At 38.0% G+C, this 26,268-nt stretch overlaps 1 protein-coding gene across 2 annotated transcripts; it reads right to left on the bottom strand.

Moving 5' to 3' along the window:
• Positions 1-3,526: 3,526 nt before the first annotated feature.
• HOATZ (HOATZ cilia and flagella associated protein) lies at positions 3,527-26,268 on the bottom strand. Of its 2 annotated transcripts, none has more exons than XM_040977250.1 (6): positions 26,033-26,268; positions 25,212-25,250; positions 24,696-24,766; positions 6,873-6,932; positions 6,234-6,290; positions 3,527-3,726 (listed from the first exon to the last, which is right to left on the bottom strand). In XM_040977250.1, exons 1-5 carry the CDS (start codon positions 26,247-26,249, stop codon positions 6,234-6,236), a joined length of 444 nt encoding a protein of 147 aa, XP_040833184.1. In that variant the 5' UTR covers positions 26,250-26,268; the 3' UTR covers positions 3,527-3,726. The 2 variants fall into 2 exon arrangements, with proteins under 2 accessions (XP_040833184.1, XP_040833183.1); XM_040977249.1 differs by having other exon boundaries at positions 6,238-6,290.

Below are 26,268 nucleotides of genomic sequence, written 5' to 3'. Positions count from 1 at the left end.
GGGTAGCGTCCAGAGAAGGTGGCAGAATCCAAGTTTTCCAGGCTGAGAGGAGAGCTGCTAACACTGGCTTTCAGAAGCCAGAGCATGAGCAGGATCTCAGCAAGGGAATGGTTCTGCTTTGTACTGCAGGTACGGTGAGACAGAGCGATGAGAAGGGAGGTTACCCTTGGACTTGTGCTAGAAGGGAGATGATCTCTCCAGCCCTGGGAAATAATGACCCTGCCGCTCCTGGAAGAGCCTTTCTAAACCACTCCAACCTTCACCGTGTGCTCCCTCAAACGCCCAGAGTCGTTGTCTTTTACACAACCTTCTTAATGTGCAAGATGTTTTCAAATCAGTGAGTCTTGTGTCTAAGTGTAGTGGGTCTGAAGGTCTTGCTTTTCAGACAAACCGTGAGGTTGAGGAACATAGCCTAAGCTCCCTCTGAGCCAGATTTCTGGATTTTGATCCCAGTTTGTTTTTGATTGCCTTTTCAAACTGCTTTTTTTTTTTTTTTTTTTTAAATACAAATAGGGAAGCAGACAAGTTCCTAAGGCCTTGAGCCATTGAAAATCAATAGAAACTGGGCTGGGCGTGGGCTGGGGGTCGAATCTGTTTCAGTGTCAGCTGAGAATAGACGGAAGCCCCACTAAGCAGAAAATTGCATGTTCAGCAGGATGAAGCCTGGCCATATGGCAAATCCATTTAAGTAATTTTCTATGTCCTGACTGTAACATCTCACATCCAACACATGTTCTTTCTATTTTATTTGATAAAAAACAATCAAAGAGAGAACTGATATGGTTTAAGGAAGCATTGGTTATTTTGTTTCAAATCCTGGTCTTCATTCAGTATCTGTATTGCCTGTAGCAATTTGCATTTCTGTGTAACATTAATAGTATCTTGAGAGTTTCATCAGGGTTTGATAAGGCAAATTTACATGTCAGGACATAGCTAGATGGGCACTTGATGTTAAGTGAAAAGCATTTATTTCTAATATTATCTTTTACAATTTTTGAAAGTTGTTATTTTGGTTTCAATCGTTAAATTGTATCTTAAGTTCTTTTAGTGTCCTGGACTGGTCCAGATCCACTTGTTTAGGATGTTCAGTCAACTAAGTGTGGTGTCTTCACAGCTTCCTGTGTCCAGTGACTCTGGGCTTCTGCTTCCTGAGGAGGCAGAGCATTTGTCCCACCCCTTTTCTTTCCATGTGATGGTGTGACTGACTGACCAACAGACCGAAGCACAAGTTTCAGAGCCTATGCCAGAAAACACGTCACTTATTTTATTTGCTCTCATGAGAGGAACATACCTCAGACATTGCACTGGTCCATATATCTCCCCAAGAGGACAACACAGAGCCAGGGGAGGCCCCAGGTCGTAGATGGGCTGGCAGTGAGAGCAGAGCTGCCCTAAATGTTATAGCCTGAATCAGAGCTGTTGGCCAAGCCTAGATGAGCCAAACCTTCAGAGCTCTGCAGAGACATGGACAAATGCAAAACTCCTTTAGAGCCCTTTGTAATGTAGCATTGTTGTAGCAATAGCTAGCTCTTAACACTGTCAACTCAGGGAGTTGTCATCAGCGGAAAGCTGGTTGACTGAAAAGCTCACAAAGCAGAAATTTTCTTGATTAAATTAACTTGGCCCAGGGCTTAATTCTTAGTTTGACAAGTCCAAACTTAATTTTCCCTGAAATGCTTGAGACCAGGGGTGATTTGGATTTAGAATTTTTTTTCCAGATTTTGGAATAGTTGCACATACATAGAAATGTATCTTGGGGAGAGCACCCAGGTCTAAACCCCAAGTTGGTTTATGGCAGCAGGCAGCAGTTAAGAAGTCTGCGTTTCACATTGGAGTGCCTTGTCTTGATATGTACCTCTGGCTCCTGATTCTGGTTTTCTGCTAACGCAAACCTTGAGAAGCAGCAGTGATGGCTAAAGTGGATGAATTTTTGCAACACATGTGTGAGACCTGAATTCAGAGTTCCTAGCTTCTGGCTTTAGTCCCCAGCTCAGGGCTACTACAGACATTTGGAGAGTAGACCAGCAGGTGGGAGTTCTCTTTTCTGCTTCTCAAGTAAAATTTTATTTAGAGGTGGGCATTTAGTAAAGTGGTTAAGACCATGCTTAAAGTGCTGAGATCCCATGTCTGAACACTTGGGTTTGAGTCTTGGCGGCAATCCCAATTGCAGCTTTGGCAAAGGTGCACCTTGGGAGGCAGCAGATGATGGTTGAAGCACTTGGGTCTTTGCCACCCACATGGAAGACCTGGATTGGCTTGGCCCAGCTGTGCTTGTTGCAAACATTTTGGGAGTGTACCAGTGTATGTAAGATCTCTCTTTCCAGTAAGGAAGGAAAACACTTATTTATGCTTCCTGTAAACCTTATACGCGTAATCTGAATGTAACTTTATATAATATTTATGGTGCACCTGTGTTTTGTCACATGAAGTCAAGTGTGAAATTTTTCACTTGTGAAATCATGTCAGTAGCCAAAGATTTCTGATTAGGGGGCATTGTGGAATTTTGGGTTACATATGGTCAATATGTAATATTGATACGAAGAAATATAACTATCAAGTAAACTGGCATTTGCATTGGCCTATAGAGCCCATACACTGCCTAGGGCAAGAGAAGGCTTTTCTGTGGGCATGGAACAGAACAAAGAGAAGTAATGATATGATTTAGAAGTTTAAACTTTGATAACTTGCTATGTCGCTGTCTGACAGGTACATCAATCTGTCAAAGTGCCTCTCATTCTTGATGGTGCTGGGATGGGACTCTCAATTTATAAGATGAAATTTCCCTTTTATAGCCTTGACTGCCTTTCTTTTATTCTATTTTTTTCTTCATTGTTGTGCCAGAAACTTATTTCCTAATACTCATTCTCCACTTTAGTCATAGATCCCTGAATTTTAACCAGGCAGACACGTCCTCCCATTCCCTCATCTAAGCATTATTGCAGCCTCATTTGCAGCTATATGTGTACCTGTAAGTAAGTGTTCACAGTTGATCCACTCCCCTGCTGGAACTGTGGATGAGAGCAGCATCTAAGGGAGGCCGTGTCCTGGGGAGGCACATGATAGAGTGAAGGGTGGGCCTAAACATGTATACCATCCAACGTCTGCCAAAGGGATTGTTCCTTGAAAGTGAAGTAGGTTGGCTGTGGGATTACGCCAGTGCAAAACAGACACACTGAGCTAGTTATTCACAGAACCAGAAGAAATTAATTTCTGACTTCAGACATGCTCCGAAATAGAATAAACCAAATTTCGAAACATTTTTTAAAAAGCAAGAACAATTCACATTTTCAGAACTCCCCTGTGTCATCCCTGTGATTATTTTTCATAATGGACTACAAGATAGGAGAGGCACACAATGCCTCTCTTTCTTTTCTTATATTAATAATATAAACCAAAATGTAGAAATTCCATAAATACCCTTCAAATAAAAAGAGATACCGAGTTTGAGAATGTACAGAATAAGAGATGATTAGGGTGTGATATTAAGTGGTAACACACAAGTAAAACAGAGACAAGTATTCAGTAGCTGGTAACATTCATAGAAGTCTGCATGTATGATTTTATTTCTTGAGTATTTTAACTTGGCAGTGATCTCAATGGTTCTGATGTAGGAGTAGCTTGTTTCCAAAGTGAAGATACAAGCAAACCAGCTTCTGTAATGTGTCGAATTAGTCCAAGGCTTTGACTGCTTCTTGGTCTTCTTTATCTGACTCTAAAATCACCGTCCTGTTGGTAGTAACATGCATCAGTTTCAATATACAGAACTCAGTTATGGACATGACATAGCATGAGAATAACTTTTGAAAAACAATGGTATTACCCACTTTCCTGTAGTCCTTGACCCTTTGTACCCTAGTCAACTCAGTAAGATTATTTAAGAAAAAGAAAATCTCAACAAAATTTTTGCCATTGTATATATTCTGAGTACCCATGTGGATTTGCAACCAAGTATAAGCTTGTGTGTGGTAGAAGTTGTTATTGATTGAACTGTAAAGTTTAATCTGAATGGCAGGAGAGAAGACATCCTACCTTAAGAATATTTTGCTTACCCAATCATCAAACCCATGAAATCACATCATTGGTAATTATTCTCCAGGGCACCCATTGCTGCTTTTCCATAGATGACTTTTAAAGATTTATTTTTATTATTTTTTCATTGGAAAGGCGGATATACAGAGAGGAGAGACAGAGAGGAAGATCTTCCGGCCGATGATTCACTCCCCAAGTGAGCGCAACGGGCCGATACTATGCCGATCCGAAGCCAGGAGCCTCTTCCGGGTCTCCCACACGGGTGCAGGTTCCCAAAGCTTTGGGCTGTCCTCGACTGCTTTCCCGGGCCACAGGCAGGGAGCTGGAAGGGAAGCGGGGCTGCCGGGATTAGAACCGGCGCCCATATGGGATCCCGGGCGTGCAAGGCGAGGACCTTTAACCACTTGCGCCACTGCGCCAGGCCCCATAGATGACTTTTAAAAGACAGATAGTCCTCAGGTGGATCCTAAGTAAATTGCTACTAAAGCCTTACTATTTACCCAATTTTTAAGGGAGAGAAAGTAAGGCTACATCTTTGTGTAGGCAGGTTTGGGCAGAGAGGAAAGGAAAGAGAAAGAGAAGCCCAAGTGAAAAGTTTTTCACACAATTGGGTCTAAAATGTTTGCAGAATTTTAAAATGTTTATAAATTAAAGTATAAGCACATAACTTTCTGAAGTAGCTAATATTGAGTTATATGACAATTTTGAACTAAAATGTTTGCTACAAATATTTTCTGAATTTTAACATGTTGACAGCGTGTTAGGCATTTTGTGGACCCACAAGACAAACATGTGAAAAGTTAAATGACTTAAGAGATAGTAAGAGTTAAATAATCAGAAAATGCAGGGAGAGTAACGCATGATCAACTGCCCGAAAAGTGGTGCAGGCAACAATTTCACAGAACTGTGATGTCAGAATGAAACAGAGTAAAATTCAAGGCTTCAGGATAGAAGAGACAGTTTCTGTTCAAAAGGAATTGTGCCAGTGCAGTGCCACTGTAGGCTGGTCCTCTGCTGTGGCATTGGTATCCCCCTGTGGGTGTCAGTTTGAATCTCAGCTGCTATGCTTTTGATCCAGCTTGCTCCTGATGTCATGGGAGGGCAGTGGAGGCCCTGCACCAGTGTGGGAAACATGCGGGAGGCCCCCAATTCCAAGCTTCCGACAAGCCCAGCTCTGGTCATTGCAGCCAATTGGGGAATGAACCAGCAGACAGAGGATCTCCGTCTCTTGCTCCCCCTCTCTGTAACTGAGTTTCAGTTAAAATAAATAAATCTGTATTTTAAAAGGAATTACATAATTAGGAATTTGAGTTATTATGAGAAGTATCTAAACTGTGACATAATGTTTCACTTTTAGACTATCATTGTCTTTTAATGGGGTTAGTTTTGCTCTACCTTTGAGTGCTAAAGTCCTGCTAAAAAGCAGGAAACTGTGAAAGGTATTATCACTGAAGGGCTAATGCATTTTTCAACATGGATTTAGTCTTAGCAGCCTTGAGCATGCCACTGGTATGGTCAGAGCTTGCAAACTCTTAGAACTAAAACTGGTGAGATAAAGTATGAGTAGGGGAAGGTGCAGCTGGGAGCACATGATGGTGACTCCACTACTTCAGGATGAGAAGGGAGCGAAGGGGATGTGTACAGAGACTCAAGGCTGACCTACTCTCCAGGCTTTACCAACTTATGCTTGTAGATTCCACAGGTATATGAGTGGGTACACATATTTTAATATCTATGAGGAGAAGGTTTGTTCAACACACAGAAAAAAATCTCCAATAGAGGCTGGTACTGTGACATAGCAAGCTAAACCACTGCTTGCAACATTGGCATCTGAGCTGCTCCACTTCCAGTCCAGCTTCCTGTTAATTCACCTGGGAAGGCAACAAAAGATGGTCCAAGTCTGTTGACTCATTCCACTCATGTGGGACACCTGGCCAGCGTTCCATCTGGGGCTGTTTGGGGAATGAATCAGCGATCTTCCATTCTGGATGGAATGATCCTGGATGGAAGATCTCCTTCTCCCTACCCTCAGCCACCCTCTCCCTGGTACTCTGCCTTTCAGATAAACAAATAAATAAATCTTAATGAAATTCCTAATAGAATGAAGTGAATTAGATAATAGTAAGACAAAGTGAGAAAGAATAAAGAAGTGCTTTCCTATATGGCAGTTAGAGAGATGAGAATATTTTTTGATAGAACGAAACTTACTTTTCCTTTTGTACCTTGACCTTGGGTTTATAAGGAAGAGAAATTAGTTCTTTCTGAAATGCAAATAAAACAAACATGAAACTGGAAAAATTTTACTTCTGCCGTGAAATTTACTCGCAAAAAAAAAAAAATCTGAGATAGAGATCGGAGTTTTTAAAACCTAGCTTTTAAATCTGGAACTAGGGGATCATTACACTCCAGATTAGGGGGTTTGGGTTTCATTCAGAAAGTGTGCTTGTGCAGCACTAAATGTACAGTGTACTAGTATACAAATAAGGTTTGTTTCTCTTCATTTTATGTTATTATTAATATATTGTTATATGTGATCTAGGAAAAATCATTGTATAATAAATATAAGCACCAGAGTTGCCCCTGTTAACATCCTATGGCTTTGTAATATGTGAACAATAAACTCCACTGAAAATAATACCTAATTTTTTATGTCAGAGGAGTTGCAAGCTCTGGAGGCATATTCAGATTAGTAAAATTGCCAAATCAGTTGTTATCTATACCTCATTCCCTTCCAATATATAGAAGACTCTAGATTTAAGGGATTAATCTCCAAAACTTCGGAGAATTTGCCACAGTTCATATTTTCAAATGCATTTATTTGAAAGCCTCAATATCCATCTCACCATGATCCTTTCTTCTCTTTGTTTTCGTAAGAGTTGGATTATTTCATCTCTCCTCTTAGCCTGTAAAAGGGAAAAGAATGGGTGGATGGTTCTTTTTCGACTCAATACTAAAGCATTGTCTATGGAAAGAAAGAATTCTTCGTTGCTTTCTTGTATTAACAGAACTCAAATTTTTGCATAATAGGTTTATACTTTTTCACTTACAACACAATCCAGATGATGAATTTAGTTTTAACCACAAATGTAATGTGCCTGCATCTAGTAACAACTCAACCTTTTTATATGAACTGTACTCAACATTATGTCATGAGTTTGATATTACTATTATTCCATTTGATGAATGAGGAAACTGAAGTGTAGGCAGAACTGAATTTGATTCCAGCTCCATTTGATGATAAAGTCCAGTCTGCTGATCCCAGCATTAAATTGCCACTAAATGATGGCAAGAGACAGTATCAGCAGGCTCACAGCATGCCACTGTCAGATCCAATGAGAAGAGGGCCTTGCTTAGTTGCTTGCATATAGGAACAAGCAATTATTCTCTTAGTTCTTCTTTCCCTATCTTATACCCCTATCATACTGACATATGCCATTCTCAGCTAATTACTCATAAATGCAAAATGTAATTTTATATTAAAATATGATTCAGTGAAGACACAAAGAGTTATTAACACACAGACTAAAAGAGGTAAATACAGATATATAACTGTTTTTTTTTTTCATAAAATCACAATCGTTTTAGGGATAGCCACACAGAAACATCCTATTTAAAGTGTTTGGGGGGAAAAAAACACTCAAGAATCCAACCAAATTTGTAGCTTAAGAAATTCTGTTTGGATCAAGGCCAGAAGAAAGAAATAAGAAGTGAGAATAAGGAGCTAGTGTTGCGGTGTGCCATAGTAAATGACTGACTGCAGTGCTGGCATACTGTATCCGCATGTTGATCAAGTCTTAGCTGCTTGGCTTCTGATGCAGTTCCTTGTTAATGTGCCTGGGAAGGCAGCAGATGATAGCTAAGTAGTTGGGTCCCTGCCACTAACATGGGCTTTCTGGATAGAGTTCCAGGCTCTTGGCTTTGACCTGGCCCAGACCTAGCTGTTGCAGCTGTCTGAGAAATGAACTAGTAGATAGATCTCTCTCTCCCTGCACTCTCACCCACCTTTATTTCACTGCCTTTCAAATAAACAAATAAACTTGTATGGATCTTGAGTTTTATTTGAGACCTGATGTCTGCCATTTATTTGAATTTTGAATTTTAGCCATCATTATATATCAGAGTTCTTAAAAAAAGAAAAACTAAGAGTACTTGGGAAACTTAAGCTAAATTTCACAATATGTGTAATTTTGTTATAGATTGAAAAAAAGAATATCTGCTGCTAAGAGTTGGGATTTTTTTTTGTAGGTATCCAATGTTTGTCTCTTTTCCATCAATTTGAATTAATTTCACCCTTACTGGGGTTTCATTGTGCTTTATATCTTTTTTATTGCGGTGTTGATCTTACTTTCCTTTTGTTTCTTAGTTTCTACCTTGTCTCTTTCAGAATGCTACTCATCTTTGTAGCTTTCCCTTAGAGCTTATGGGTGACTTATGTAAGAAACTCAATGAATTTCTTTTGGGTTGAATTGATTGAGTCATGATGAAATGAATGGAATAATTGCACTTCTAATGTACAATGTCCAGCCTAAAGGAAGCAGGTGGAAGCTTTAGAAAGTGAAACTCAACAATGGGTAAGTTTAGTTCTTTAACTCCCTGATGAGTAAAACGCTGTGATAATTTTCTGTGTAACTGCTAAGGAGCTGTAGGTATATGTTTCTAAGACTTAAATAATTATTTATAAAATTCAAAAGTAGAATAAAATATACTCATTTTTTCTTTCTATTTCAGGTCCATTTTAAAAATTGCAATGCATTTTAGTAGCTAAGTCATTTTATATTATAATCTAATGCAGCAGAAACAAAGATTTTAAGTGTGATTTGATTTCTGCTTCCTGGATATGTTTCCTGGGAATGAATAACAAAGCCACTGTAAACAACTGAGTCATCTGAACAAAAACGTTGGGGACTATTCTAAGAAATCTCTGCCAGGAAAGCCAGCTATAGTTCACTGGTAAGAGCAAATCCATAAGATTTACTTTATTAACGGAGAATAATAATTTACTTGTTAATCTCCTAATAGCAAAAGAATCTCATTTTTTCCCTTTTATTATTATTATTAATTACATTGTATTATGTGACACAGTTTCATAGGCTCTGGGATTCCCTCGACCCATCCCCCTCCCCTCCCCCTGTGGTGGGTTCCTCCACCCTGTTGCAGTGGAATCTCATTTTTAATTATAGTATTTTTATTGAATTTATTATTCTGAAAGTAGCAACCATAGGGGATCGAAATTAATAATGCTTCAATGTTAGATATTTACTTATGTTTGTAGATTTTATTTATATCAGTCATAACAGAGGCATAAAAATGCATGGAAAATCTGTATTGCCATTTATTTTTCTGTGATCTTTCTGTGGCTTTCTTGCATTCATCATATCTGTAAAAAAATTAATTATATAACAAATTTTTTTAATATTAGGCTATGATTAATACACAAATTTAATGCCTCATAGGTGGCTAATGAATTTTAGTGTGACATTGAGAATTAAATTGCTTCACTCTCTGTTTTGTTTTATAAGATTTATTTTTATTTTTTCTTTTTATTGAAAAGGGAGACATAAAAAGAGGAGATACAAAGATCTTCCATCTGCTAGTTCACTCCCCAAGTAGCCTCAATGGCCAGATCTAAGCCAATCTGAAGCAAGGAAGCAGAAGCCTCTTCCGGGTCTCCCATGTGATTACAGGATCCAAAGCTTTGGGCCATCCTCCACTGCTTTTTCAGGCCACAAGCAGGGAGTTGGAAGGGAGGTAGAACAGCCAGGTTATGACCCTGTGCCCATATGGGATGCAAGGCAAGGATTTAGTAACCAGACTGTTGTACCTGACCTGGTTCTCTTTTTTGAACTTTTGTGAACCAAACCAAAATTTGGTGGCAAAATGGGTTAATGAAGTCAAATACATTTTGGTTTGAGAGCCAGACTGGTTGAGTGATCAATGCTAAGTACTGCTTTAACTATACCTACTGCTTAATCTTTCTTCCTCTCCCAAATATAATAACTAATCTGTAGATTAGATGTTTTGTGATCTAATAGATTAGATGTTTGTGATCTTGGTTAAAGCAAAAAAAAAAAGAAATATATCTCTGAATATTGGGTTTTTCATCTCTAGGGAAATCTGATATAAAAATTAGAGATAATACAAAAATTATTTAATGTAATGTTTGACATATGGTGATCATGTCATAAACGATGGCTATTATTATGAGAGAAGATTTTTATTTTAATGCTTTCATAATGTTGAAAAGAGATGGGGAAGGATAGATTGTTCATCTGTATATGGGCAGGGAGGAATTCTGATCATTTGACCTCTGAACTGTGTGTGGTTAAAGAATACAGTTGGAGAGAAGAAAGTAGAAGCAAGGTGTGGGTATTTGAGACATTATTTTCCATCAAATTTCTCTGTTCATAAGTTCATTGGCATGTTATGTACTTTCCTCTCAGATAAACCTCAGTTATAAAAAGAATTCTGAATAAGCCTGAGAATCTAAAAGAAAAGCCTCATCTTTTCATGAGCTGGCTCTCATGTAAAAATTATATTTCTTTATGGCCCGGCGGTGTGGCCTAACGGCTAAAGTCCTTGCCTTGAATGCGCTGGGATCCCATATGGGCGCCGGTTCTAATCCTAGCAGCTCCACTTCCCATCCAGCTCCCTGCTTGTGGCCTGGGAAAGCAGTCGAGGGAGACCTGGAAGAAGTTCCTGGCTCCTGGCTTCAGATCGGCATAGCATTGGCCGTTGCACTCACTTGGGGATTGGATTATTGGACGGAAGATCTTCCTCTCTGTTGCTCCTCCTTTCTGTATATCTGACTTTCCAATAAATAAATAAATCTTTAAAAAATTATATTTCTTTATGGATTAAGATGGGAATTTTTTGAGTGAAATGTGCACCAGAAATAACATGAAGTAGTGCTCATTTCTCTGATTTTCTGCTACATTACCTAAAGAAATTTTCTCTTGACTATCATAGTATGTAAGCAGGATTATGGAATTTAGAGAATGCCTAAAAGAGTGCTGAATGGATTCCAAAAATCAGCTATCTGCTTAGTTACCTGGCAGTCACTCAACAAATAGAGAATTGAGAAATTCTTGACCTCAGTAGAGGTGAAGCTCCTCTATTTTCAGATGGACTCAAGTTCACACCCTATCTTCTCTATTTTAGCTAAAATGCTAGCTATTTTAGTTAAGAAGTACTTGGGAAAATACATTAATTTAAATGAAAATTAAAATGATTATTTTTTTCAGGGTGGGCATTTGGCCTGATCGTTAAGATGCTGTTTGGGACACTCACATCCCACATTGTACCCAGGTTCCAGTCCTGACTCTACTTTCCCACTCATGATTACCTGGAAGACGGATTTTGGTTCAGATAATTGGGTCTGTGCCCCTGGCTTTGGCTCCAGGTTGGGACCATTGTGAGTATTCGGGAAATACCAGCATATGGGAGCTCTCTCTGTGTGTCTCTCTCCAGATCTCATTCCACTTCTCAAATAAACAAATGAATTAATTTTCTTTCCAATGATTGTAAATTGAATATATGTTGATGAAAAAGCACCAGGAAGGGTGCTCTGCAATGACCCATGATGGATCAATTGGGTAATCCTCTACTTGCTAAATTCCGGGATCTCATATGGGCACTGGCTTATGTTCTGGTTGCTCCACTTCTCATCCAGTTGGCTGCCCATGGCCAAGGAGCACAGTGGAGGATGGCCCCAAATACCTGGGGTCCTGCACCAGTATGGGGGATCCAGAGGAAGCACTTGGCTTGGGATCAGCTTAGCGCCAGCTGTTGTGACCATTTGGGGTGTGAACCAGCAGATGGAAGATCTTTATTTCTGTCTCTCCTTCTCTCTGTTAACCTGCCTTTCCAATAAGTAAATCCTTGAAAAAGAAAGAAGGGAAGAATGAAGGAAGGAAGGGAAGAAAGAGCACCCAAAAAAGTGAAAAACCATATAGAGGAAAATAATGTTTACATAAATCCCTTGCTGAATCTAAAAACTTTAATATAGGTTTTAGAATACAAAGCATGTAAAAAGTTCAGAAGAACCTTAAATGACCTCCAAAGTAAATAATCTAAGAATTTTAAAACATTGAAAGTGCATTGAAAGGAAAAGGTTAACTAGGGAAAGCAATGGGCTCCAAAAAGTGATTGAAAAAGAGATAGCAGTTCAATCAAAAAGCAAATGTAGACCTGGAAATAGGAATGAGTTTAAAGATGCTTAAAGATGGGCCTGGTGTGGTGTGGCCTAGCCATGAAAGTCCTCACCTTGAACATGCCAGGATCCCATATGGGCGCTGGTTCTAATCCTAGCAGCTCCACTTCCCATCCAGCTCCCTGTTTCTGGCCTGAGAAAGCAGTCGAGGAGAGCCCAAAGCCTTGGGACCCTGCATCCCACATGGGAGACCTGGAGGAGGTTCCTGGCTCCTAGCTTCAGATCAGTGGAGCACCAGCCGTTGCGGTCACTTGGGGAGTGGATTATCGGATGGAAGATCTTCCTTTCTATCTCTCCTCCTCTCTGTATATCTGACTTTGCAACAAAAAATAAATAAATCTTTTAAAAAAATGCTTAAAGATGGCAGTAAGTCTCACTTGAATATAATGAGATGAGTGTTTTGGGGTTGAGAGATTGAAAAAAAGGTAGGAGAGGTGAACCAGTTCATTTTGTAATACTTAACATAAAAATAGTTGTTTTCAGTCTAGGTTTAATAGAAAGAATTATGTTTCTGACCTCCACATAATTAATGTAGAAGTAAACAGTGGTTAACTTAACAGAACTTCAAATTTTGGAAATTCAAAAGAAAAAAGACAGAAGGAGGTGTCTTCCATCTACTAGTTCACTCCCTAAATGGCTGCAGTGGCCACAGCTGAGCAGATCTGAACTGGCAGCCAAGAACTTCTCTCCAGCTTCCTACATGGGTGCAGTGTCCCAAAGACTTGATCTATCTTCCACTTCTTTCCCAGGCCATAGCAGGGAGTTGGATTGGAAATGGAGCAGCATCGACACAGTAGTACCCATATGGGATACTGGTGCTACAAGTGGGGGATCAGCTTGTGACACTACCAAGCCAGCCCCAAAAGCACTGGGACAAATTAAAAACCAGAAAAGAAAATTTAAAATACAGAAAATAGAATAATAATGAAAATGTTATGTAATTTATGATCTAAAGCTAAAATAAAACCTTGGGGAATATTTATAGCTTTAAGTACTTAGAAAAGAGATAGAATGGAAAGTTAAGAAACATACGGAAAGGGAAGAAAGTTGGAAGGGAAATAGGAACTAATACAAAGTTAAAGGAAGCAGTAGTAAAAAATCAAGTACAAATAATATAGGAAAATGAAATATGATAGAAGAAATATTGGTCACAATGTTGGCCCTTTCAGTGCTAGATTTAATATTTTAGTTGCTAACTAAAGAATTAAGGAAAATATGAGGATCTCATTTTAACGATATGAGCAAAATCTTGACTGCATCTCTTAATCAGGATGTAGATACTTGGGTGACAATGCCATTAGTAATCTATTTATCATCCTCTGAGTGTCATCCTTTAGTCATAACATTTCTGTGTAATACTAAAGCTTATTTTGTACCTGCAAGGATTCTGTTTTCTAATTATGAGTTGAAGAAAATGAGGGAAAGCAAAGAACAAATTTTCCCTTGGTAATACTAGGTCAGGTCTTGCATGTGTTTCTTACAAATTATCTAATCTTTATTTTACAAGGAGGGAGGCATTATAACTGTCTTTTACACGTAAACATGAACACTTTTTATTAGGACCACTTAATTAGCTAGCAACTGGAAGAGCAAAGAACTCAAATATATTTCCAGTTCTGTTTGATTCCATATCTTAGATTGCTATATTTCTTCAAGCATAGAGTTTGGAGCATTCTTCCTCTACCCCTGCCCACCACATACAGACTGTGACAGTAATGACAGAATGGTTTCTTCATTTACTCTTCATTCCAGATATAAAGAATTAAGCAGGATTCACTATGGTGGAGACAGATATGATCTCTATAGATACAGAAAAAAAGTTTCTAGTAGCTAACATTAATCTGTGCCATGAAAGTATACTACAGAAGGAGCTAATCAGCCTGGATCAAAGTTAACTCACTTACTTGGTGCTATCATGAGCACTTTTGTAAAAGTTGTTTAGAAAGGAAGATGGTAGTTGGGTTACAGTGGTGCTCATCAATCGATGAGTTTTCTATGATTGTATTTAATGTATGATAGAAGTTTTGATTTTTAATAGTAAAACAGGAGTAATGTTCCCAATTTAGAATGTAATTTAAGTAGAACCAAAAGGCTTGAGGCTCCAGAAGTCAAATTTTTACAAATTTTATTTGTTTTCATTTTATTTGAAAGGCAGATGAAGAGACAGAGAGGGAGATGTTTTATCTGTTGGTCCACTCCCCAAAAGTTTGCAACATCAAAGGCTGTAGCCAGGGCTCAAAATTCAATGCAGGCCTAAGCCATGACCTACTGCCTCCCACGGTGTGTACTAGCAAGAAACAGAGACTTGCAGTAGGCACTCGAACAAGGGAGGTAGACATTCCAAGAAGTGTATTAAACAGTTTACCAAATGCGTGCCCTAACAATATAATGCTTAATTTTATGCAAATGATTGACAGTTAAATATCCTGTAGGGACTCTAAGGAATTTCAATTCTTATTCTACAGAGCATCTTAGTCCTTAATGAGTTGCACATTACATCTCTGGTAAATGAGGAAGGTGGAAATTGTGATTCGTTAGTCTGTTATATAAAACCCTACATTTTGCTTTATTGATTTTGATAACCCTGAATTTACTACTACTCCCTATGAAATGTCCAATTGGCTATGAAGATTTTGAAATCAACTAAAATTGCTTTATAGAGTTTATAACTGCCATCTAATAAATTTATGTCTGTTATAATAAGATATAGAACTATTGGGCTTCAAATAATCTAGCATACACTTTTAAAAGATTGGTTGAATGACCAGGGACATAATTACAAGATAGGTTGAATCATCAGTGAAAAGGCTTTCTCTAGTACTATTGCATTATGAGAAGGTGGTTTCCACCATACCAATGTATGAGAGCAAGTGGAAGATGTTATATTATTATTAATTGGAAACAGGAAGAATGCTGACTTCTAAGAGAAATGTGCAGATCTAAGCACCTTCCTTTTCATACGTCCCATCAAATGCTTAATCTTGGCTCACTTCCCAGCTCTGATATATATATATCCATTTAAAAAATTAAATGAGGAAGACTTAGCAGTCATTCCAAAAAAGGAAGTCAATACAATTTTTATTAAATGTATACTTCAATAAAATATGAATTTTTCTGCTCTGAGGCAAAAATACTTATTTTTCTTGATTCTGTTACATATATTTTCTGTCTTTTACAGATATCCTTTTGGTTCTATTGCAGATATTTGAAAAGAAAATGAATAACAATTGCCTAAAGAATGTGGCTTTAATTTTAAAACACACACAAAATGCACAGAGGCAAAATGGGATTTTTTTAAAAATTGCCTTGATATTGTTTTAAAGGGCATTTTTAAAAAAGATTTATTTTTATTACAAAGTCAGATATACAGAGAGGATGAGAGATAGAGAGGAAAATCTTCCATCCGATAATTCACTCCCCAAGTGACCGCAACGGCTGGTGCTGCGCTGATCTGAAGCTAGGAGCCAGGAACCTCCTCCAGGTCTCCCATGTGGGATGCAGGGTCCCAAGGCTTTGGGCTCTCCTCGACTGCTTTCCCAGGCCACAAGCAGGGAGCTGGATGGGAAGTGGAGCTGCCAGGATTAGAACCAGCGCCCATATGGGATCCTGGCATGTTCAAGGCAAGGACTTTGATGGCTAGGCCATGCCAGGCCCGGCATTTGTTTTCTTAACAAACCACAAATGAGGCTTCAATTTTAATGTTGAGAAATATGGGGTTAAAATGAACATTACATTTTAAATTTCGCTGAAATAATAGGGGTACCTCTTTATTACTGAGTTGTTTCTTGGTAATCTAGTCGGAAATTCTTATCAAAACTTGTCACTAGTATACAAAAATCTATTGAATTTTTAAGAGTTCTAGCATGTTGATGATTACAGACATGAGCTCATCTTTCAGATATGGCTTTCCTGTTGTGCCCTTCAGGATTTAAGAATGAAGATTGTCCACACAGATGACTCTCAAACTTTATCCCTGGCTCAGCTTTCTCCTAGTTTCCAGCCTATACATTCATATACTTTACAGTTTCACCTGCTTATCTCAAAGTTAGTAAATCTAACCTGAATTTTTAACTTTCCTGCAAAGAAATCTAACACTTGACCTTCCTCTAGTATGTCTTATTTTAGAAAATGGCCCCATCCGGAAACTCAGTTATCTTTAATGTTCCTTATTTATAACCCAAGTACTAGCTATTCTTCTTCTTATCTCTCAAGTTTCCTTTCTCCTACCCTATCCACATCATCTTAATCCAAACTACCACCACCTCCAGGAATGAAATGGCCTGCAGTCTCATTTTCCCATTTCTGCTCTAGCCACTTTCAGTCCATTTTCCATATTATAATTTCCTGATCTTTTCCAAACAAATTTGATATTGTAATCCCCAGCAGAAAAATCCTTTGTACTTAATATTTTTGATGTGAGTTCATCTGTTTTTAAATCTACGAAATTTTCAGTTGCTTCTGCACAACATTCTGTAAAGTTCAGCTTGGCTCATGACCCTACATTTTACTGTAAGGTCCTGTATTCCTGAAATGAAACTTAGATAATCTCCAATTTGACCTCACACATACATACTAATGTTTATGCCTATGCCAATATCTATTTTCTCTATTAGAAACATACATGGTCATAAATCCCAGAGGTTAAGATTTTTCTGTCTGTTAGTAGCTTTTCAGTGTCTAAACATTTATTTTTTATAATAAAACTTTCAAAATTTAGATATCCTATTTTAAATAATGTTGAAGTTTTTTTCTGATAATTTACTTCAAATGAAAATATGTGATTTTTCTTTTTTTTAACAACAGTTGAAACCACTGTTGAAAAATCGATCTGAACAATATTTTTTTGGTGTGACATCTAGCACAAGGAACTAGGATTTGAAGCAGTACTGTGATCCAACCAAATAATACCATCAATTTACTCATTTGTAACCATCCATTGGATATGCTAGGAAATTACTTACTGTTTGTCAGGTTCTGTGATTTACCAAGTTCAGAAGGTTATGGTATTTCTCCTGCAGGAGCTTAGAACCCACAGGAGAAACTATTATAACACTGTCCTATAGAGCAGGAAGAATGAGAGGGGAGTGCATGTGGTCTCAGGGGAACAAGGACAAGTCATGTATTTCATACTTGGGAATATATGTGCATATAAGAAAAGACTTGAATGTAAACATTGTTCTGTTTTGAGGTACGTGTAGGGATTAACTGTGAAGAATTGGGAAAAGTCATTCCTAGCCAAAATAAACCGTAAGTTCAGTGCTATAGAGGTATGAAACACTTTGGTGTGTTCTTGGAACTACCAGTGGTTCAAAATGACTATGGTATAACTTGCCTTTAAAGGGGTATGATAGTAAGGATGTTTGGGGAAATGTGGAAGGAGGCACACAATGAAAGACTTTGTATATTGAACCGTGATTCAACCTGTTTCAGGAATACAGTTGCTGCTTGTTATTTGCAGTAGTTATGTTTTACAAAGTTATCAGGCAGTGAATTAGTGAAGGGTAAACTATGGCTCCTAGGTTCCTACCAGCCTCTTGTTACAATATTTAGGACAGTAGGTAATTTTGCATTATGTGTTAGTAGTTTAAAGCCAATCTCATTTAAAATATACTGATTTATTAACATTGGACTCATGGCCAACAGCACTGTTAGCGCATGTCTGAACAAAGCCTATATAATGTATGTATTTTTTCCAAAAAGCACATCACTGCTTTCCTGCACTTAAGAATACCAACAGTAGTTGGGAGCCATTTCAAACAACAGAATAACACAAAGACACACATACACAGATGAAAACGTGCCACTAACTAGACAACAAGAGGATACAGCATAAGAGCTGTGACAACACAGTCCTACCTTGGTTGACCTCACCTAAGAACATGTGTACTGGAGCTGTTCAAATATCTCACCATTTTGTGTGTGTTCATAAATGACCACAAAAACACCAAAGGCATTAATCTTAGAATGACAAACAGAAGTGAGCAGGCAAATTAGAAAGTTTGGAATCTAAGACTAAGACTAAGACTAAGACTAAGGCTCTACTCTAGTACCAAAATATTGTTTTGGAAACTATAAAATCTCAAGAGCCAAGTAAACAAATGACTCTCTGACGTTAGGCTTTGAGGACATTCTTGACCACATTTCCTGTCAAGCACCCACATTATCACAGAAAATGATAACATGAAAGCAAAGACAGTTGAGTACCCCTAATCTGAAATACAAAATCTGAAATGCTATAAAATCTGATTTTTATCCCAACATGTTGCTGCAGGTAGAATATCCCCCACTTGACATTCACACTGAAAATATTCTATAAAATTACCTCAATGGTATGTACATAAAATGTCTATGAAATGTAAATGAATTTAGCATTGAAATTGAGTTCTGTTCTTAATATATCTAATAATGTATATGAAAATATTCTAGAATCTGAAAAAAATCCTAATTCCAGAACATTTCTGGTTCCAAGCATTTCATAGAAGAGGTACTCAAGCTGTACAGAGAGCTAATTTATTTAGCTTTATTATCTGGCTATAATATAATTTGTCCTAGCATCTTTTCATCTTTCCTTTGACAGAGGCAAAGGATAAAGGTAGATTATGGCATGTTATGATTTCTGTTTTGAGTTAACATGATTTAGAGACTATTTTAGATCTCCAATAAATCCTCGTGGATATGCCCTACTTCTTATGTTACCTTCTTAATAATGCCTCATAGAACTGGAATCAAATTCATAATCCTGAATTTATTTAAAAATGTATATTTCCCTTTGCAATCAACAGCCTCAGTTGTGCTTTAGTGTTAACAACTAATGTGGGTACTTTTCCAATAGTTGTTAGAACTTACCCAAATATTTTGTTCTTAATGTGAAGTGAATTAGAAGATATAGTACACAGATCTTTGAAAAAGAGAAGAAAAGATGTGTTTATGGCATGACTCTTACTCTGGGGATAGATCTATATGGAGCAAATGAACTCAGCTACGTAATTTAAAATCTCTTTCCTCTCCCAAGTAGGGACTGTTGATATCACTGAGGAAGATTCAGAGGGGAAACTTATCTGTTAGCTGAAAATATTCCCAAGGATTACAGAATGTTTTAAAAAGCAAAGTGGCATTACAGATAAGGTAGAAGAGTAAAACATGTTTCAATGGTTGTTTAATTATCATTGGCTACTGGAATAGTTGCATGTTACTATAAATGCAGTATGTTTTTATGACTCTTCCACATCATGAAATCTTTGATGAATTCAGAGCAACAAGAATTTAAATGACTAAGTATCTGCTGTTGAAGAAGAGAAATTCATCACTTCCTACTTTATTTTGTTTGTGGGGGCAAAGAAATTTTGTAAGCCTTTTGTTAGGGTCAGGTGGCCAAACTAAAAGCTGGGTTTAGACACAAAAGACAATTTTCTTCTTTCTCAGTGTCCTGGCAATGACACTGCAGAAACTCCTCTCAGCTCTGCTGTGGCTCTGTGAAGTTGAGGGTCCCTTTCAGGACTTTGAAAAGTAGGCATAAAGGATGATCATGCCAAAATTTTTCCACTTCCATGACTCAGTGTCTAAAAATACATTTTTGTGAAGCGTCTGAGATTCTTCTAAGAATAATGTCATCCTCACATGAGTTGTTTTGGTTCAAGAAAGTTCTACGTAACAGACTTTTGAGGAAGATTTATTATCTGGGCAGTACTGTTTGTGCAGGAAGGATGGATGTTTAACAAAACAGATTAGAACTCCATTCCCCAAGAAAGAGTCTATCAGATATTTTTCTACAGATTCTAGATCTTCCTGGTAAAGGCTTTTGTTTTACACTAGCTCATGTAGAAGCTTTGATTCCAAATGGGCATTTCCAAATATGTCATCCGTACATGCTTTCAAATATTTCTCTGACTTCTTCCTTCTCTCATGAATTATTTATAATTCTTTACTTAAAGAGATAATCAGCTAAAGAGCTTTCTCAAAGGTGGCAAAACTAGAAAGCAAATTAGTTTTATGATTTCAAAGAATTAGCTGACTATTCATTTATTATAATGTTTTCAAACTACTTTAGAATTCTCAGAGGAAGAATAATGGTCTGGTATAGAGCTATAAGGTTTCCTTTATGGGCATACTAAGCCATTTAATCCTGACAGGCCCAATTGTTTTTGATTTCCTGCCATGGATATCCATCACAGCAATAATGGTTGTGATTAATAGTATTTTTGCCCAGTAACGCAAAGCATTTATAATGTATACCTGGAAAACATTCCAAAATGGAAAGTAACATTAACGTTAAAAAAAAAACCTGAAAAGTCAATATCCATTGAGTAAAGAATGTTATAAAGGCACTTTCAGCAAAAATGGAAAATAAACTTTTAGATTTTCATTACTTTTAAGAAGAAAGTGTAGAAATAAAACTTTGGGGAAAAGTCATCCCATTTTAAGATGAACATCAATATCTGAAATTTACTTATCCATGTACATGTTATAAAATGTAAAAGATAATAATCTTTTAGTAGAACATTTTAAATATTTACACTAGCTAAAAAGATATCCTTCTCCAAAAATTCTAGAATGGTGGAAGCAGAGTATGGCATACTTATAAAAACAGTTATCTCCAAAAGTGGATTTTGTGTCAGTAATTAATAGATCATAGCCATATCCATGAGATAAAGGCAAAACCTAGAAGACAGGTAGTGTACTAATAAGCTAAATTTTGGTGGTATTCTTGCAAAAACAATTAGCCTAAACTTTTTTTTTTCAGAAAGACAGATGTAGAAAAGAGTAAACAAACTTTAAATTTTACTTTTCAGAGCATTCATCCAGTCATTAATTAGTTCAATTATATATTTATTTATTCAGTAAACAGATATTTACTGATATTTGGTCACCAGAAAGATACTAGGTTGAGTCAGTGAGTGATGATTTCCACTTTTAGAGTGGATGTTTATTGAGGACAAACTGTGGCTAAGTACTTTAAATGTTTATCAACTCTGTGAAATGTATTTTTTTCTTTATAATTTCTCCTTTTACATATGAGAAAGTTGAGTATCATTGGAGTTAAATTGTTGACTCAAAGTCACACAAATAACAAATGAGAATTAGGCATTCAAATCTATCGTGTCATTCCCCAAGTCTAAACATTACAGTGTCACAATATAGCAGGGAACAGAGAAACATACACGATACTGATACTAAACATCAGAGACAGTAAGAAATGCTGAGAGATGTCATTTGTCATAAACACAGAAGGGAGCTGTTCATTCTGTTAGTCTCTAGACAACCTCTTGGAAGTCTTCATAACAGCTAGCATTTGAGCTGGCTCTTAAAGATAACTGGGGAAAGGCATTCTATTCTAGATAGGGAATCAAAGTGTGTGGTAGGTGACAGAGACAGCTTAGTCTGACTGCTGAAAACTGTGTCTCCAACACCTATTGTCTTTGTACAGCAGTTACAATTTTTAGAATACTCCCATTAGCATAAGTGAACAATGCCATAGCTAGAAATCATTGCAATAGAAGACATCTACTATGGAGTCAGTTGTATGGGCATTAGAGTTTAGGATGATGGTCCTTCAGTCTAGACTCTCACTGACCAGTTTTGGAAAATTATTTATTTGTTGTTTGGTCAAACTGTGATAATACCAGGGTCTATTTCAGGGAGTATATATCAACTGCTTAGCTTTATGTAAATCATGTAATATGCACTCAGTAAAGTGCTATGGCTACTATATCATAGTATCTCAGGAAATCTATGAATGTTCAATTATTGCAGGAGTCTCTGTGTTTTTTTTTTTTAAATTAAATTTAATTAACTTGAAAGAGTGACAGACCAAGGGAGAGATAAACAGAAAGCAATCTTCCATCCACTGGTCCGCTCTTCGAATAGCTGCAGTGACTATGATTGGGTCAGGCCAAAGCCAGGAGCAAGGAACTCCATTTGGGTCTCGACTGAGGGTCACAGGGTTCCAAGCACTTGCACCATCTTCTCTTGCTTTTCCAGACACATTAGCAAGGAGCTGGACCAGCAACTTAGCAGCCAGGACTAACTTGTACTTCAATATGGGATGCTGGAATCATTGCCAGCAGGTTAGCATACCATGCCACTACCCCAGCACCTTGGTTGTCCTTCAGTACCATGACATTATTTGAATAGAACCATATCATATAGCACTGAGTTCTCACATATAAAAGTTTCAGTAGTATTCTGCTGGTTTCTCTTGCTGGCTCATTGTTCTGTTAGACTGCCTGTCTTCCACTCTCCAACAAATATGGTCATCTTCTGTATTGCACTGCAAGACTCATTTGGTTAATGTACAGTTTGGCACTTATTGTGCATATTTGGGTAGAGAAGAAATATTTTACCTATTCATCACTTTTGTAGTGTGTTTGGGAACAGGTAAATAATGTGCCTTGACCTAAATGGTTAAGAATTAACTATGCAAAGTAAGAGTCTTGGAGTTTGGGCTAGGGCAGGAAGTAAGGGAACAGGGAATAATAGGATCCAAGTTACAGATTGGAAAGAATTCTAAAATGCTAGTGAAAGTTTAGTCTTGGTCCTATAGGAAATGAGGAGTCATGGGTGGAAAAACCAAGGGAGGAGAGCAGCATAATCATACTTAGATTTAAGGAAGATAATGACCACATGTTGGAGGACTGCATCGTGTATTGTCTGATAACTCTACATCTTTAAAAACTCAGCACCTATGGAAGGGTTTCTTGATTCCTTAAGCTTGGTTTTGGTTTCATATATCTATCATAACAATATCTAATAATTATTGACTTTAATTGACTATTTCCCCACTGATTATGAATCCTTTGAGATAAGATGTTATCTTTGTATTTTTAACTTCTATTTATGTGCAGGCAGTCTGCAGGAGATTGGTTTCAGGACTGCCTCTGGATACTGAACTCCAGAGAGGGTCAAGACGCTTGCATGAAATGTGTTCACATATAATCTATAGACATCCTCTTGCACACTGTAAGTAACCTAATACAATGCAAATAGTTGTTTAACTGTATTTTTAGGGAAAAGCAATGGAAATGACTGTGTATGTTCAGTATGGACACACTTTTTTAAAAATTCTTTCATCTGTGCAGTTATTCAGCATAATTGAATAGAAGGACCCATGGAAGGAAACCAATTCTAAGATTATTAATATAACCATCCATATGCCTACACCCAGCTATATTCATATACAATTGCTTTGTTGTTTGACAAAAGCTGATAAAAGTAGTCTTTAACCCTTTATATGCATCCCTTCCTAAAATGAAATAAAGTCGAAATTAAGTCACAAAGGTTTCAAAGATACTGACTTTTGAAATTAGGCTTCTTCTCTTAAAAGTCCTAATGTAAATATCCAGTGTGTGATGCCCTAAGCAGACAAGAAAATGCTGGCTAATTGTTTCTAGTCACTTCATTTGTTTGGAGGAATCACCAGCAGTCCACAAAGTGAATTAATGGGATCAGCAAGCTCCAAAGTATTGTTCTGTAATTTATGTGGACTTCCCGATAAGTCCTCACAGTTTGCCAATATGTCCAATGATGAAAGATGTTAGGCCAAAACAAATTCTCTGTCTTTGCTTTTATACTATAGGAACAATTACAGGAATAGAATTTATCCATTAGCCAAATGAAATTTTTCTATAAATCACTGTTTTAATTGCTGAGTTAAAGGCTGTACTGGTTTCAGGAAAAGCCCAGAAAGGAGGGGGTTGCTGAAAAGGGGCTTTGTTGATTTGATTATACCAATGTGTTTAACTCCAGCTACTAGTCAAAACAGTTCCTGATGACACACTCACTCCTTTTTAATCATTTAATTTTGGGCTATTATTTAATTTCCCCTGTTCTTACAGTCATTCTGTTTTTAGTACATTGTGTATGGTGGGGCCTTATTGGATACACAGTGTTTGAATCAGTCTTTCTGCATTTCTCCCTGATTCTGTTGTTCCTGTACATCCTGGAACTTCTGAAGAGATGGAGAATAGAGTTCAATAGAATTTCATAATGTTCAATTAAAATTTTAATAAAGTTATCCCTTCTTACCCAAGCTGACACAGAAGAAGTAGCAAATTTTCACATACATGTGTTCTTTAAAAAGCAATCAGGAGACTGGCATTGTGGCACAGTGGATTAAGCTGTGGTCTGCATCACTGGCATTCTGTATCAGAGCATCAGTTTGATTCCTGGCTGCTCTGCTTCTGATCCAACTACCTGTCAGTATGCCTAGGAAAGCAGTGGAAGACGGCCAAGTGCCTGGGTATCTGCCATCTGTGTAGGAGATCTGATTATAGCTTCTGGATCCTGGCTTCAGCTTGGCACACACTGGATGTTAAGGGCAATTTAGGGAGTGAATTGGCAGATTTCGGAAGATCTCCCCAACCACCAGCTATGTTGCTCTTTCAAATAAGTCTTTAAAAATTAATCAGGATTATTTAGAACCTTAATGAAAACCAGATGGCTTGTTGAAATATTGATCTACCTTTTCGAGATACTTCATTTTCTCCTCACATTCTTGTCTCTTAAGGGCTTCCGCAAGGATATCTGCAGTTTCTAGAGGAGATCAGGGCAATCTTTAATGATTTGATTATGAGTTTACAATAACATTCACAAAAAATTGGATAGCAGTTAAACAATAATGGGTTAAGTAGACAAGTAAACCCTTATACACTGTATCTTGAAACTTTGAAAATCAAAATCACTAATAATTACAGAAGGACTAAATGAGCTGTGGCTCCAGGTAGTCTCATCCCTTTGGATGAGGAATAAGGCTGAGTTCAGAGCTGAGTTAGGATCCTGGAGCACCAGAGCCTCCAGGAATGTAGACACCATCCTCTGGATACATGGAGTGCCTGTGAAGTGGGGGGACCCTGAGGCCAGGCCTTAGGGTTAAAATTCAGGAAGAAGTGCTAACAATAAAGCTGTGTTTTAGTACTTAAATGTTTTCTGAGGAATATAGGAGTCAGGATGTTCAAAGTCATACCAACTTGGTACTTACTGTTATTCTCCAGTGAGAAAAGATGGGGCTGACTTTTCTCTAAACAACACAAAGGGGAAGTGAAGAAATTATTAGAAAGTTTCCATGTTTATAAATAGTGCACAGTAATAGCTTCCATACCTTAGGCCTTGTTAAGGTCTTTTCAGGGAAGGCTTTCCACTTTGAACTCAAGTCATGTAAACTGCTATCATAAGTATCCTTTTAGCCAACATATAGCATTTCTTAAGAATAATCTGTGCTGGGCCTGGTGGGAGAGCCTAGTTGCTAAATCTTCGCCTTGCATCTGTTGGGATCCCATATGCGTGCTGCTTTCTATCTCAGCTGCCCCACTTCTCATCCAGCTCCCTGCTTGTGGTCAGGGAAAGCAGTCGAGGACGGCCTAAAGCCTTGGGACCCTGCACCCATGTGGCAGACCAGGAAGAAGACCCTGGCTCCTGGCTCCTGACTTTGGGGCCATTGTGGCTACTTGGGGAGTGAACCAGTGGACAGAAGATCTGTCTTTCCTCTGTGTAAATCTGCCTTTCAGTAAACATAAGTAAATGTTTAGAAAAATATATATTCTGTGTTGAGAACCTTGTTTCCAAATATATGCTGTATGTAAAGGATCCCTAGGATGTGCTTTAAGATGTAACAGACAACAGTGATCCTTTTGGGGGTGGGGGAGAGTTGGGAGAAGGATTGCTGGGAAGCTTCAGGGATCAATTATTTTCAGAAGTAGGTCGGGCAGTTTCTGCGCCAAGGGACTGTGTTATCCTCTGGGTTGCTGAGGGCGAAGGCAGAAGTTATTGACAGAAGGCAGCTGGGCCACTCACCAGGCGCGCTGCTCTTCGAGGACCCCGCTACCGGCAGGCGCTGACTGCTCCCTCTGCGTAGTACCAGCTGAGATTCGCTGGGGGGATACATGGATGCTCGGAGCCAGAACTGCTTAGCCAAGCTGGCATCCAGTTCCGAAGAGCCGGCGAACACCAGTAATCCCGGAGAGCAGATTTCAGGAGACTCCTTTCTGCTGCTGGGATCTTCGCAGGACGCCGTGTCCATGGCAACTGAGGACGCTTCT

The sequence above is a fragment of the Ochotona curzoniae genome, unplaced genomic scaffold (genome assembly GCF_017591425.1).
Source record: "Ochotona curzoniae isolate NIBS_2020 unplaced genomic scaffold, NIBS_Ocur_1.0 contig_2723, whole genome shotgun sequence".
Lineage (NCBI taxonomy): Eukaryota > Metazoa > Chordata > Mammalia > Lagomorpha > Ochotonidae > Ochotona > Ochotona curzoniae.
Note: the sequence above shows the minus strand (reverse complement) of the source record. Positions and strands in the feature narration are given on the sequence as shown.

Bases quoted from the DNA above. Each gene is read 5' to 3' on its own strand.
- HOATZ (XM_040977249.1), bottom strand. From the start codon at position 26,249: ATGGACACGGCGTCCTGCGAAGATCCCAGCAGCAGAAAGGAGTCTCCT. The intron at 6,933-24,695 runs GTAGATCAATAT...TCCCTTTTACAG, and splicing joins AAATGAAGTATCTCGAAAAG to GCTAAGAGGAGAGATGAAAT. The intron at 3,727-6,237 runs GTAAGTTTCGTT...TACTACCAACAG, and splicing joins GTCAAGGTACAAAAGGAAAA to GACGGTGATTTTAGAGTCAG.